General features: G+C 43.5%; 4 protein-coding genes across 4 annotated transcripts; 2 read left to right on the top strand and 2 right to left on the bottom strand.

The window, feature by feature from the left end:
* Nucleotides 1-1715: 1715 nt before the first annotated feature.
* EAE97_005046 (uncharacterized protein) lies at nucleotides 1716-2635 on the bottom strand (the record flags this gene model as incomplete). The annotated part of the gene is made up of 2 exons (XM_038875558.1): nucleotides 1716-1990; nucleotides 2044-2635. The coding sequence occupies 2 exons, from the start codon at nucleotides 2633-2635 to the stop codon at nucleotides 1716-1718; spliced, it is 867 nt and encodes a 288-aa protein (XP_038733915.1).
* A 588-nt stretch (nucleotides 2636-3223) lies between these two features.
* EAE97_005045 (uncharacterized protein) lies at nucleotides 3224-5230 on the top strand. Its single transcript, XM_038875557.1, has 5 exons — nucleotides 3224-3806; nucleotides 3858-4086; nucleotides 4158-4399; nucleotides 4503-4711; nucleotides 4764-5230. The coding sequence occupies exons 1-5, from the start codon at nucleotides 3519-3521 to the stop codon at nucleotides 5101-5103; spliced, it is 1308 nt and encodes a 435-aa protein (XP_038733914.1). The 5' UTR covers nucleotides 3224-3518; the 3' UTR covers nucleotides 5104-5230.
* A 196-nt stretch (nucleotides 5231-5426) lies between these two features.
* Nucleotides 5427-6647, bottom strand: EAE97_005044 (uncharacterized protein; the record flags this gene model as incomplete). Its single annotated transcript, XM_038875556.1, has 1 exon — nucleotides 5427-6647. The coding sequence occupies one exon, from the start codon at nucleotides 6645-6647 to the stop codon at nucleotides 5427-5429; it is 1221 nt and encodes a 406-aa protein (XP_038733913.1).
* Nucleotides 6648-9613: 2966 nt separating this feature from the next.
* Nucleotides 9614-14208, top strand: EAE97_005043 (uncharacterized protein; the record flags this gene model as incomplete). Its single annotated transcript, XM_038875555.1, has 3 exons — nucleotides 9614-12311; nucleotides 12393-13756; nucleotides 13831-14208. 3 exons carry the CDS (start codon nucleotides 9614-9616, stop codon nucleotides 14206-14208), a joined length of 4440 nt encoding a protein of 1479 aa, XP_038733912.1.
* Nucleotides 14209-15124: the final 916 nt, after the last annotated feature.

Raw genomic sequence — 15124 nt, 5'->3', positions numbered from 1 at the left:
GAGGAAACACACGGCTCGAGCCGTTAGAACTCTTACAAGACAATTATCTTCCCTGAAGCTTCACTGTGAATCGTGATCAGGATTCAGAACGCACATCAAGTTTCACATAATTCGTGTTGGGAAATACGAAAATGGGAAATCAAAGAATGTCACAGAACACGTAATGATACAACGCAACAGAGCAAAAGAAGTTCACCGAGCGGTGATTTCCTTCAATATCGTATCACTTTTTCATTTCAACCAAGCTGTCGGTACCTTTACAACAATCTGATAGATCCATATCGCTCTGTATGTAGCTTTTACCTCGGGAAAGTGCAGACGAACTGATATCGTTTTGTTAAGGTTTCTGCTGCGGTGCCACTGCGGGTGAAGAAGATTGTTTCTTTAGAGGAATTTGTCTTTTCAATATCGGTAATTCGATTCTTACCTTCTGATAGGTATTCAGTCCTTGCAACCAACCATCTTTTTTCAGAGCAACTGTTAATCGTGTTATTGAAATAATCCTGCCGTGTTAATGTGGACGAGAAGAGTTCCCTATTCGAGAAATAGATGTTCAAATATAATGTCAAATCTCGCTGATAGGTCTTCAACCCTTACCAAACCCATCCCAGCCTCCATTTCCCTCTTCGTCTTTTACTGCATCTATAGTTTAGAAAAAGTGTTGGTTTTTTAATTATTTACCTCGGAACTTTGTTGTCATCGTATACCTACCTACTTTGTGTTCGTACATTTCCTGTCCTTCTGTTTATACCCCCCTCGTCATTAATGCGTTGCAAAGTTCCTATCTAATAAACAACCCCTCGTTAGATCTCACGCGGAGAATAAATCACCAAACTTCTTTTGATTGTGGAAGAATACCTAGCTACTATTCGGGCTTTTATACGAGCTCATACTCTTTTGACTACATTATCATCTAGGGATGTGAAAATGTGTGTTCCTTTAGCCGCAATACAGTGTTACGTTGATCTACTTGAATAATAAATACCACTGCATGATAGCTAGCTACCTTGTTTCGAAAAATGAGTTCACATCACTCTAATACATTTACAAAGTTTTCTTCATCAGAGACTACAGAATAAAAAGCTCTGCCAATATAGAGCTTTTCATCATCTCATCTACCCCTCCCGGGGAATACTCTCTACCCGGTCCGGTTCATTTTCAGACGGTGAGGCATTTCGAGAATTAGACTAGAAGCATTAATGTCACCATCTTGTCTCGTGGCTTTTAGTTTTTTTTGTCTATTGACCAGGACAGGGCCAGCAGGGGAAGACCAGAGATTTTTAGTTTGACTCTTCCCGTTCCTTGTCACACGTGCTTTATGCAGAAAACGGCCGCCATCGACTTTTTTCATGCATGGATTATGAGAAAACCACTCAAGTGTTTGATACATGGGTGGAGATGGTGGTAAATGATACTTAAATGAACTAGAATTGGTTAGAGAGTCTGAAAATCCCGGTTAATGTGAAAGCTCACGAGAATCCAACTTATGTGCGGCAAACTTACCGCTGTTTTGTGAGGTATTGTATATTTCGTACCCAACCACCAACCACCAACCGCAGGAAGCTGAGTTGTAGATAATTATGATCTCCATGGAGTTTTAAGAAAGGAGAAAGAAAAAAGGAAGGCTTAGATTGAAATTGTTATTGTAGCTTTGCTGTACAGTATTAGCAACTGCTGCAATGTCATTTTGCCGAGCCGAAGCTCTAATTGATAATTTAAGGCCAAAGCTCTTCCTTCTTCCATTCCCCAATAATCTCCCCTTCCTTTCCGGCATCTCCATCGGGGCCGACGTAAGTAAATCTCCATCTCCTTGCTTTATCAGGTTCACTCAAATCAAGTTGTTCAATCTCCACAGGTTTGATAATCACAACCCTGAAATTCTTCCTGGAAGCTTCATCATTCAAATCAGTGACTTTTTGACCCAATTTCCAATTTGGATCGCTTGGTGGCTGCGAAACGGGTGTTCCAGGTATAGGATTTCTGAAAGAACCTATAGATTCAAAGTCAGTCACAGTATTCATCCAATTTCTACATTTTCTTTACCTCTCATTCCCGGGCTGATATTGCCAAAATGTGCCGTAAGTTCTTTTCCCCAACTCCAACCTTCTTTTCCATCTTCCTTCACAACTCTCATTCTCTCTCCAATCTTTGTCTTTACAGTTCGTGTTCCACTTGATTCTTGACCACTCCCTTCAATATCTTGACCTACGATATAAGCCTCTCCCTTCACTCTCCATTGGGTCATGACTTCTTTGATCCAGAAAACTGCTTCAACAGGCCCACCACCACCACTACCCTGACTCTGTTCTACCTCTCCATGACCATGTGAACTAGCAAAAAATTGGGGAACCTTTTCCATGCGCACATCTGTGGTAAAGGTTGGAAGATCACTCTCATAAACTCGATCATTCATAGGAGCATCATTGTGTTTGTTCTCTGGAAGCTCGGCCCACATTCCTCTGTAGATGCAGTAACGAGCTCGAGGAAGATAAGGAGTGGGAGAATCCTTATCATTACTTGGTTGTAATGATGAGAGAACGAATTCCGGGGAATCCATCTTGGAGAGATGGGAAAGGAATAGAGGACGCCATGGAGCTTGACCGATGGATGCTGGAGTGGTGGTTGATGTAGACATTGTGCGAGCGAGACGCAGAAGTCGTGCAGAAGCTTTGGAAGCTATTTTGAATGATTTATTTCTAGACGTTGACGGTCGATATGAATGCTAGATGAGTATATATCGTAGCTTTATGGACACAACAAGTGGCGAGATTTTGGCAGTTGGCTCTTAGTTTGTTGTGAAAGTTGATGGATGACGCATTGATTGAAGCTCAATTGAACAATTCAAAGCTTATGGTGGGGTGATGACATCGCACCAAAACCATCTACTGGCACTAATATTAGTCCCATCATCTACCTACCTACCTACCTAACTACAAATTAACAAGATGCGATTTTCAAGTCAACAACTATCTTCTCATGTTTGGGAATAGCTTCAATATCTCATATTTCAGAGATCACATTACAAATGAGCGGTGATCATTGACCAAATTGACTTTGGATCACTCAAAGTCAAGAAACCCCACATTCGGTGCATCATTGCCCGAATCCGCAAGAACATTTCTTTTACCCCAGATGATGATCACCATCAGGACCCCTCTTCCAAGCTGGAAAACATGGGGAAAGCTTCTCTATGTGGCAATCTGATGAATGAGTTAAGGTTCCTGAAAAGAATTTTACCTCCAATCGAGGAGCTTGTTTATATTGCTTTCCTTAGGAGAGGGATGGATCTCACGAATGAATGCAGCTCACCGTCATTGATACTGCCATTGGTAATGCGGAAAATGTTTTTATATATTCTCAATACATCCTCATCTGTATACTCTTGCTTCGCTTTCTGCGGTTGAAAATTCCTTTTTTGATAGCCCCTTCTCGATTTCAATTGTAAAATATTGAACACTCGTTGAAGCCCTCGAATCGTGAGACTCCATATCGTTCCGCGACCTTTTCTCTCGCCCAAGATGCGTCTCATAATTACCTCAACAATAGCACTTTTCTCCTCTCTCATAGCTGCGAAAGGACATCGCGGCTCTGATGTTGTTCCCGTTCCTCCCCGTAGCAATCATAAGACTTGCACGGTTCATCCCCTCGGAAACCATACAGACGATACTCCTCAAATCCTCAAGGCATTTTCAGATTGTAATCATGGCGGAACGGTTGTATTTCCTAAGAATAAAGAGTACTGGATCGCGACGAGATTGAATCCAATCATTTACGATGTAACGATTGATTGGCAAGGAATTTGGACTGTATGCTTGGGCTTTCTTCTACTCACGAGAGGCGTGCTAACGGTCGGATAGTTGTCGGATAATCTTACATATTGGCGAAATAATTCCTATCCCGTCGCATTCCAAAATCACGCTGCCGGTGTTGTCTTTACAGGAGATCGTATTCACATTGATGGAAAAAGTACTGGTGGTATCAACGGCAATGGAAATGCTTGGTACAATGCCGAGAAAGCAGTCACGCAGGCAGGACGACCTATGCCCTTTGTCTTCTGGAACGTTAGTGAAGTATTCGTCGAGCATTGTATGTCACCTTTATTCTCTCTGCTCTTCCGATACATGATCATCAAGCTAACAAAACTTTCTGGAATTAAGTTTCGATAAAGGATTCTCCTCTCTGGGCAATCAACATCATGAACGGTACTAACATGTGGTTTAACGATATGCTCGCCAACTCGACCGCCGTAAACGTACCATATGGAACGAACTGGGTCCAGAATACCGATGGATTTGATACTATGGACGCGAACAACGTCAAATTAACCAATTTCTGGTATCAGGGAGGTGACGATTGTATTGCCATTAAACCAAGATCATATAATATTTGGGTCCAAAATGTACCTATCCCTCTCTTCATCGATTGATTCGATTCATATCCTCTTATCCCGCTTCTACCTCTACAATCTAACTCAAAATTACATAACTAATCTGAAGAAATAGGTCACATGCCACGGCGGCAACGGAATCGCAATTGGTTCTCTAGGCCAATACGTCGAAGACTCATCCGTCGTAAATGTTACTGTAAAAGACGTCAATATCATCTCGTACAATCTTGACATGCACAACTCCGCATACATCAAGACATGGATAGGTTTCCAAGCTCCACAGAGCGGATACGAAAGTGCAGGTCTCCCCCGAGGCGGCGGCTGGTATGTTTCCTCCCCCTTTCCCTTCCCTCCCTAAACTAACACTCAAACCCAGGGGCAACGTAAGCTCTCTTCTGTTCGAAAACTTCCACATCGAAGGCGCCGCCATCGCAGCTGGCATCTCCCAGGACTCCGGAAACAACGGTTCCTACGCTGGCACTTCCAAGTTTCTCATCTCGGACATCACGTTCCGAAATTTCACGGGATATTTGACTGGTGCGAAAGGAAACAGAACGGCGAGTGTTAGTTGTAGCAAGGTACACCCGTGCTATGGAATCGAATTTGAGGATTTCATGGTTGCGTATGCGCAGAATGTGACGGCGGCAAATGCGACGGGGACGTGCAGTATGGTTGCGAAGGATGGAGTGGAGGGAATGCTGGGGAGCGGATGTTAATTATAATGAAGGGGATGTTTGTTCTTTTGAAATAATGCGATTTGTGTCTGTGACTAGGAATATGATTTTCAATCACATTTGATATATTGGCTTGCTATGGATGCACTGAGATACTTCAAAAACTTGACCAGGTACTTGTTATGCTATTCGCTCACATTTGTCCTTGACATAGTATTCTGATCATCTCGCAAGTACTTCTTTCTTACACACGACTATAATGCCATTCGTTCAAGAAACTTTTTTTCCCCCAAGAGTTCCTTGTGCATTGATAGGCTTGTATGAAGGCACATTCCAACCATCGTCACGATCCTGGTATTCTTGATTTAATCCTCATCCTCCTCTCCCCATTCCATCTCGTCTTCATCATCACTACTCTCATCCGAATCCACTATTTGGCCATCGTCCTCTTCTTCAACCAATCCACTGCTCTCTTCACCCACTGGATGGCCTCTCAATTTCCATTTCAATTCCATGACAACCAACATGGGACCTTCTCCCCTCTCCATCAAACCTTTTCTTTCCCGACACTTATCCCCATTCTTCCCTTTCGCAGGTTCGGTCCGCTGACAAGCATTACCCATACAAAAGGGACAGACTTCAGTCCAATGCACCGCCTTACCTCTCCACTCCCACGTCTTCACATCCCCCAACTCACCTTTTTCATTTTCCTCCCCCGCACGCGCATTTGAATGTTTACGTGTACTCAACACTCCTCTTTTTCCCATTGGGAATTCCCACGTCCGGGCCCACTCCACGATCAATTTCAACTCCTCTCTCTTCTCCTCACTCGTCTCAAATTCCATCTCTAGCACCTCGAGCTGCGGAAACCCCGCCAGCGATGCGCCCCATTTCCCCGCTTGCCATGCAGGCGCCTCGCCGCGTCGCGAGCGCTCCATGTCTGCGCGCATGCTGGGGACATCGGCGTTGCCGCGGTAGGGATTGATGGCTAGTGGTTCGTTTCGCTCGTTCCACCACCAGTCGCCTCTTCGGATGGTGAGTTTGAGATGGGTGATATTTTGGAGGTAGTGTGCGGAAGTGAGGGGACGGAGGAAATCTTGGAGCCAGTAGAGTTGGGTGTGGAGATGGATGGATTTGAGGAGCGCGAGCTGGTAGTCTGGGAGCCGGGGGAAATAGGAGTGTTCGCTGCGGGCGGGCTTCGCGGAGGGGGGATGTCGCGCGTGCCAGAATACGTGCGGGATGCATGTTGGTGGGAGGTGGTAGGTTTCGAGGTAGATACGTCGACATGTTCGCAGGAGGGAGAGGTGTAGTCGTGTGCGGCATGTAAAGCCTGGGCGTGCGTAATTGGTGTTGGGGTCATACTCTGTGTTTGGAATTGCAGTGGGAGTGAGAACGTAGGAGAAAATCAGGGAGCGTATTTCGGCTGGGATGACACCGGAATAGAATGGAGAGAGAAGTTGGAGGCGGGGAGGAGTGGGTTTGAGATGGATGTTTAATGGAGGTGGAGTGGGGGTTCGCAAGGCTAGATCAGTAGCAGGAGTGGTAAAGTCGAAGGTAAAGTGGTTATTCCTGGTTTGATTATCCATAGTTGAACTGTGGTTCACTGAGGTTGAGGTTTTGATGTTCGTTGTTAGTATTCTCGAGAGTTAAATCTCCATATCAGTGCTGCGTAGTGAAGTGTGTGAAAGAGGGTGGAAGAGAGGGTGTCAGAGAAAGATAAAAGAGTACAACTCCTATTGCAGTGGACTTATATCATAGACGACTCATGCTGTGCCGTGGTCACACATGCATAGGTTATGGTTGCCTAAAAAGGATTAACGAGTTGAACTGAAGATTGCTCAGGACATGAGTTCTATCTCCAATAACCCATTGACTTGACTCAGGTATTCATGTTGAAGAACTGAATTCAATTCAACATTTTCAAACAACTTGCCCCATCTATGGGTTGTAAAGTTAACAAGTAGCATAGGGAGTTGCTCGTGATCATGTCGTCACCTGATAGAGCTATCTTCATAAAATGGTACTCTCTGATGCACGGCACCTTCTAACCCAACGCTCGTTCTTTAGCTACCCCTCAATCCGTACACCCACCAACGAGAGGAAACATAACCGCATCACGCGCTGATGAACTGATAAGAAATCCCTTCATGGATAAGAAATGCCAAGCCATGGATCGGCATGTATAGGACCACACGTCCGTCTTCATTCCTCATGCAATCTGGAGAAAAACACTAGGAAGGAAAAAGCGAAACCGCGAATATTATATTTCAAAAAGAAACTCCCAATGCTAAGTATAGGAAGACGACAGTACTGTGATTCGAATTGGGACAGAAAATCATTCTAGGATTCTGATCCTCTTGACGTCTAGGTATCTGTAGAGCCAATTCTGCTTAATACGAGTCCCCATCAAAGACTAGTGGACTAATAGATAGACATTGCAGTGCAGCTAAACACCCCTAGCTTTTTTCTCCTGCACATACCTAGATATTTGGCTAGCACGGCTAGGTGCTAGGTAGCTTGGGCGGCACCTGCCACCCTCATAAATAGTGCTCAGTGCTCAGGGCTCAGGGCGTAGTGCATCCATGTGCCTGAAGCGTTGAATAGACCGTTACACTAATTTTGAAGCCAAAAATGCAATTATGACCTGATCCTTATTCAATAGCGTCTCATGGCTTGAATAGAGGATGAGTAGAGGAATTAAAGATCATCTAAATCACATGCTAAACATGTGGTATAGTGATTGAAGGAATGAGATAACAAAAGATCAAAGTCAAAATCAATAATATATAGAATCAAATCAAATTACACTCTTTGGCCCTTGTGTAGGCACTCAATATGTACTTAGCGTCTTAGGGCTACGCCGCTCCAGCGCCGGCAGTTCAGGTCATCCATTGCTGATTGAAGTTTGGATATTGAATTGGATCGTATTGCTGTGGCGTTGCATATCAAATTACGGAAACAACGTGTTGTCCTCGCGTTGAGCACGAATATCTATCACATTGATAGATTTTTCTCTTCTCTTGGAAAAAGCCTCGGTCAATATCGGCCACATATGAATTCTAGCATGTTCCTTGTACTAGACACACTAGATACAGTAGCCAATGTAGAGTTTTCCATGCTCTGTAGGCTCTGGAATTTGGATTGGATAGGGTCTCGAGGGTTTCATCGGTTTGTAAATTGTTACTGATGAAGGGGCTGCTTCGGTTCCTGGTCAATTTGTTAGTACTCGAGTAGGGCCCTCGCTTTGATACTGCTATCTAACACCTTGTCTTCTTACTGTGAAAATAAGATGGATAGTTTTAGATCATGTAACAAAATGTTCCTATGTATCTAATGATGATATTTATCTGTTTTATCAGTTAACATACTCGGTTCTCTCGGCCCTTAAAATTCCTTTCACACCTGACAGACCAATTTTTATGCCGTTGTGGCACAGTCAAATTCTCTCGGTTCTGTAAGTTGATCACCCAATGCATCACTCTAAAGGGTCTAGATTGATCGAAATATCAAGGTAGCCGCTAAATTCACCCTATGGAACTTTCCCTACAGGGTTTTTTCTTTCTATTTTTCTATCCGTTTCTCAAAGGGAGGGGGGGAGGAGGGGGGACTTTAAAATTCAGCATACGGATGTTAATCGGGAAAATCTATCGTGATCAATAATATCCATTCTTGCCCACTTGTAAAGAGAGAAAAGAGTAAAAGAGGAGAAGAAGAGAAATCTCCCAATGTTAACCAAAGAGAATCGAAACAACTCAAAGTATTTCGAGTATTCGACAGCAAAAGAGAAAGGTTTTGAGGAGCTTTCAACCTCATTCATTCATTCAGTCATCCATACATACATCCATACACATACACATACACATACACATACACATACACATACACATACACATACACATACACATACACATACACATACACATACACATACACATACACATACACATACACATACACATACACACACACATACATGCCATCTATCCATCCATCCATCCGTCCATCCATTCATTCATTGTTCGAATGCGTCTTCTTTTCACGCTACATTGAAGCTGAAGCTCCAAAATCATTTCAATTCCCCTTCATCTAAGGCTCATCATCTAAATCAATCGTTCAATTAGCTTGCAAACACTTGATACTATTGATTCTGACTACTCATCGCCTCAAGAAACATTGTTCTTCTTGTCGTCTTTCTTTTAATCCATCTGAAATCTCCCAACTCTATTGAAACAGATTCTAGGAATAATCAATAACAGTATCACTCCTCATCAATACTCACTCATTACCTCCACCAACCACCCACATTCACTCTTCGCTTCAAAGATCTCCCATACATACACCTACTGCCTCCACCGAAACCTCTACCCAACCGAACGCCTACCAATATGTTAAGATCCTAGCAGTTTTATCTCAAGACCAACAACACCCACAAAGATTCACTGCCGAAATACTTCCCTGTCGATTTTACATTGGGCATCGGCAAAGGAAGTGACTCTTCTACATCTTTGTGCTGATGGACCTGCGGAATTTCTGAAAGATACATAAACGTTCGATGTCACCCAGGTCAAGGAAGGCCCAAAAACTTATGCTGTCTGATTCACCAACCCATACACAGTCGCCTTTACGAGACGCCGAATATTGCCAATCAAGCGCCAATGAGGAAGATCTACTTGATTCTGAGTCTGATACCTCAGGAGAATATGAAGAACTCGATACAATAGGTCTCACGGACATTCTAAATTTCGACCCTAAACCTACTCTGATATTTGATCTTTTGCGCCATAATGCATTCGGAGATAATTTGGAACCGAAATACATGAACAAAGCTTTCCAGTCCAATATTCTCCTCACGAGTACCATATCTCAAAACTCTGAAGGACAGACTTCTCCAACACTTCATTCTGGGGGACCTGCTTCTACAACCTTCAGATCTCTAATCAGGGACTTCGTCCAGAAACAAACCAGTGAAGATTATCCAGGCCAATTATTTTCATACAATGGATTTCTCTGGTCTGGATACAGAATCCGGAAGAGATGGGTTTTAATTTGTGGAAGCAAAATCGATGTTGAGTTGAGAGATCTCATATTTAGTAATTACCCTCACAGCCAAAAAGGAACTTTAAGCACCACCTTCTCCGACAAGACAATTGCAGCATTGAAAGATGTCCAAGTGTCAAATTTAAACAGTCCGGCAAGTGGCGCACAAAATCAAAATGAAGATATCATTATGAGTGAGATGGTCGAGGGACCATCCTCAGATTGGGTCACCGAGTCTCCAGTTGCAGATTGGACAATTGAGCGTCCCGAAGGGTATCTCTCTGACCACATCGTCTTCACTCGAGGTGTGGACTGGTCTTTGACACCTTTAGGTCCCATGAACAGCTGGTCACCCGAATTTCGCCAGATCGTGAACATGGTGATGGCCAATCCCCACCCCGCTGCCATTTTCTGGGGCGAAGAGTTGACCTTATTGTACAATCAAACTTACGCGGAGACTGTAGCTTGTCAGAAGCATCCACGTTTAATGGGGACAGGCGCTCGAGGTCCTTTCGCAGAGATCTGGGAGGAGGTTGGCGAGATTTTCAACGAGTGCAGACAGACAGGGAGAGGAATCGCCATGACCGATCAAATGTTACCCCTAGAGCGTCGAGGATTTGTCGAGGAAACTTTTTACTCCTGGAGCTTGACACCCATCTGGAAAGCCGGCCCTAGCCCCGAGCTCCTGGGCGTTTACAATGCACCTTTCGAGACTACCCAAAAGGTGGTGAGCAATCGAAGGATGAGAACACTCTTGAAAGTCGGCGAAGAAACAGCTCTTGCGCAATCTGTGTCGGATTTCTGGAAATTGATGCTTGGCGGTCTTGCTGAGAACGAATATGACTTTCCATTTGTTTTGCTTTACTCGGTCCTCGATGATATTGAGAATGATGCAACATCGTCGAGAGGTTCGATTTCTTCTGATAGTTCTACGAGTATCAAGTCGGTCATTTTAGAAGGCTCTTTGGGTGTTCCAGAAGGACATATAAGCGCTCAAAGCAGACTCGATCTAAAAAGACATCTGGGAGGATATGTGCCAGCCTTGAGAGAGGCCATGAAAACACGCCAACCAACTTTGATATCACTTTCGGATAGTATGCTTCCTGTCGGCTTGACACGAGGATATAATTGGAGAGGGTTCGGCGAGCCGTCTCGAGAGGCTGTGGTATTGCCACTGAGACCAACTAACGCCGAAAATACTTTGGGCTTTCTAGTTGTTGGTGTGAATCCCAGGAGACCGTATGATGCCGATTACGAATCTTTCGTCAAAATCTTGAACAGACAGTTAGCAAATTCCCTAGCCTCAGTGACACTTTTTCAGGACGAGATCCGACGTGGTACCGATGCTGCAGAAATCGCTGCTGCAGAGCGCATGAAACTCTCTGAAGAGTTAGCTTTTCAAAAAGGAAGATTGCAACGTATCGCCGAAGTTTCGCCTGTCGCTTTATTTTCAGTTGATAGTGATGGTACATTGCTCGAAGCCAACGATCGTTATTACGAGATAACGAACTTGCCTCGCGATACAGCTTCTAGAATGGCTTGGATGGATACAATTGCTCCGTCTAGCATTCCGACTATGGTAAAGGGTTGGGAGAAACTCACCACCCGTAACCAGCCGTGGTCTGGTGAGCTTCAACTCGTCAAGCCATGGTATGATCCTATTACTGGCGATGAGTATGAGAATTGGATTCTGGCGAGTTACCAGCATGAATTTTCTTTGGATGGAAGTATCAAAAGCATCATGGGATATTGCACCGATATCACACTCCAAAAAAGATTCGCTAAGGAAATGGAAGATCGTGCAGAGCTCTCTGAACAACTTTTGCTTCGCACAAACCAGGCCAACGAAATTGAACGAAACTTTAGAAGATTCAGTGACCTTGCTCCTGGTGGCCTAGCTATTCTTGATCCAGAAGGAAGACTAACTTATGCGAATGAGCAATGGTTTCATATTTCTGGTCTCGCAAAAAGCGAAACCTTAGCAGAGATTCCTTTCTCATGGATGAATGCAATATACGAGCTGGACCGACCGAAGTTTAGATCGCAATGGTTTGCGCTGGTAGAAAAAGCTACTCCATTTGTAATAGAAGCACGCATGGAACAACCATGGGTAGGGGACATAGCCGGGAGTACATTGACTATACAGCGCTGGGTATTGGGTACATTCTCTGGAGAGAATGATGAGAACGGAAAGTTGAAGAGTGTGATGGGCTGTAAGTTTGATAAGACTTTTTCCTTCCCTGGCGAAAACTAAATCTATGGCTTTATAACTGATCCTTACTGACACAACGTAGGCTCAACAGATATTTCCAGAATTAAATGGGCCGAAGAGATTCAAGACAGACGACTAAAAGATTACGAAGAAACAAGACGCCAGCAAAATTCGTTTATCGACATAACAAGTCATGAAATGCGCAATCCACTAAGCGCTATCGTTCAATGTGCAGATGGTATCTCATCATCTTTGAAACAATACAGAGCAGCAAACAAGGATCTGGATGAGCGCGATTACCAACTCGCGGCTATCTTGAAAGATGGTATAGATGCCGCCGAAACAATTCAACTTTGTGCTCAGCACCAAAAATCAATTGTTGATGATGTTTTAATGATTTCTAAATTGGATTCAAATCTGCTTACAATTACACCTGTCTCTACTAAACCTGTAGAGGTGGTAAAGCTAGGACTCAGGATGTTTGCCGGGGAATGTCAAATGAATACCATATCTCTCAATTTAGACATCAAAAAGTCATTTCAGGAGTTGAAAGTTGACAGTGTCATGCTCGACTCAAGTAGGTTGACTCAAGTATTGATTAATCTCATGACAAATGCTATCAAATTCACCAAGGACGAGAAGATACGAGAAATCCATGTTTCTATCAGTGCCTCCCTGGAACCACCTTTATTAGAGTCATTGGCCAATTTCGAATACTTCCCATCTCCTACCAGGTTTTCGAAAGCAAATATTACCGATAGCGAGGAATGGGGTAGAGGTCAAATCATATATCTTCGATTCGAGATAAAAGATACTGGTTGTGGGTTAACGCCTGCCGAGAAGAAGAACTTGTTCACACGTTTCTCTCAAGCATCGCCTCGAACTCATGTGCATTATGGAGGATCTGGCCTTGGACTATTCATCTCACGCCAACTTACCGAATTGCAAGGTGGAGAAATCGGCGTGGCATCAGAGTTTGGGGTTGGAAGTACTTTCGCTTTCTACATTAAATGCCGCCGTGCATTGATAAGGGCAAAAACTCTGGATGTTGAATCGCAGATGAATTCGGATCTGGAGGCTAATGGGCGACTTGCGACAAACGTTCCGAAAAGCATCAAGGACCATGAAGAAAACATGTTGAATAAGCTCCTCGATTTGAAGGAGAAGGGAAGATTACCTACAAATCGTAACTCATTTGCATTTGAGGAGGAAGAAAGCCAGAAGGTGAAAACGAATAAGACTCCGGATTTTCTCAGGCCTAGTTCGTGGAGTGTGTTGATCGTGGAGGATAATCTAGTCAATCAGAAGGTCTTGGCGGCACAAATGAAGCGGTTGGGATGTACAGTTCACGTAGCAAATCATGGAAAGGAAGCTATTGAGTTTGTAAGTCAGACGAATTGGATGAGTGAGAAAGCGGATCATTCGAATGTGGCTGTAGCAGAGAAGGTAAGATAATCCCTTTTCACGTTCATTTTCTTGCCATATTCCCCATAAGATTCATGCTAATACCCAGCCCACAGAACACCAGCACTCCAAACCAAACCCAAGACTCCTCACAACTACATCAGCAATTACGACCACAAAAATCACACATTCCTCTCACCCTCATTCTTCTCGACATCGAAATGCCCGTGATGGACGGTCTCACATGCGCCAGGGAGATACGCAAAATGGAAAAGAATGGAGAACTGATAGGACATGTGCCAGTTGTGGCAGTGACTGCTAATGCGAGAGCAGAACAAATTCAACAAGCACTGGAAGCTGGTATGGATGAGGTTATGACGAAACCTTTTAGGATCACGGAATTAGTGCCGGTCATTGAGGGGGTGCTTGTTAGGTTTGGGAGTGAGAAAGAAGGGTCGAGGGAGGAGAAAGGGAAGGGACAAGACAAGCGCTAGGAGGGATTGGACTGGAAATTTTTAAAAGAAACAGGCACTCATTCTAGAAAGTAGAAAGGAGACGCAATCACGGAAACGAACAAAAGAACAAACGGGTAAAGAAACCGAGGAATCAGAGGATGAAGAAACCAAGCAAGGACACGCAAGGGAACGAAACGCGACGTACAATACACGCATGATACGACACCTTTATGAGCATATATGGGAGAGGAGGAATCTTTTTATACTTTACTTTGCATTGCGTGGTACACAGCGATCGATGGACTTGGTTTATAATAAATACCCTTTTGCATATCGAGTTGAACGATGAAAGGAAAGGAAAGGAAAGGGATTGTATGAGCATATAAATGATTAGATGTGAACAGATAAGATAGGATATGAAAATCAGAATTGGAATTAAAAGGGGAGGGATGATGAGGATGATGATGAGGAAGAGGCAGAGGTAGAGAAAGAGAAAGATGTAGAAGAGCTTATTTGAGTTACTTGTTTGTCACTTACTTAGCCTTTCCGAATCATACACACATAATTAAGAGTTAAAAAATTACAAAATGGAGGGGTGGGGGGTTCTTTTTTGAAAAGTTGAATGTGATGATTTTTGGGGATTTCTAGATGAGGTATTGTAAGAGCCGAATCTGTGTTCTTTTTACTTGGAACAAACATTTCTCAATACCTATCAAAATGTTCTTCAAATAGGAGAGAGGAGGTTAATTCATCTTCCAGCCAACCTTCATTCTTCACCATCTCCAAAAACTTGTCATCCAATCCCATCCCGTCAAATCTCAAAATAATCGCTATTTAAAAATCGATATTCAAGAGAAAAAGCTTAGCTGGAAATATCAACGAAAAAAGAATAGATAGATAGCCTTACTCATACAACCCAATACATTTTTCATCATTCATTCCCACCTCATTTTAG

The sequence above is a fragment of the Botrytis byssoidea genome (assembly GCF_014898295.1).
Source record: "Botrytis byssoidea strain MUCL 94 chromosome Unknown BBYS_008, whole genome shotgun sequence".
Lineage (NCBI taxonomy): Eukaryota > Fungi > Ascomycota > Leotiomycetes > Helotiales > Sclerotiniaceae > Botrytis > Botrytis byssoidea.
This window is presented reverse-complemented; position numbering and strand designations above follow the sequence as displayed.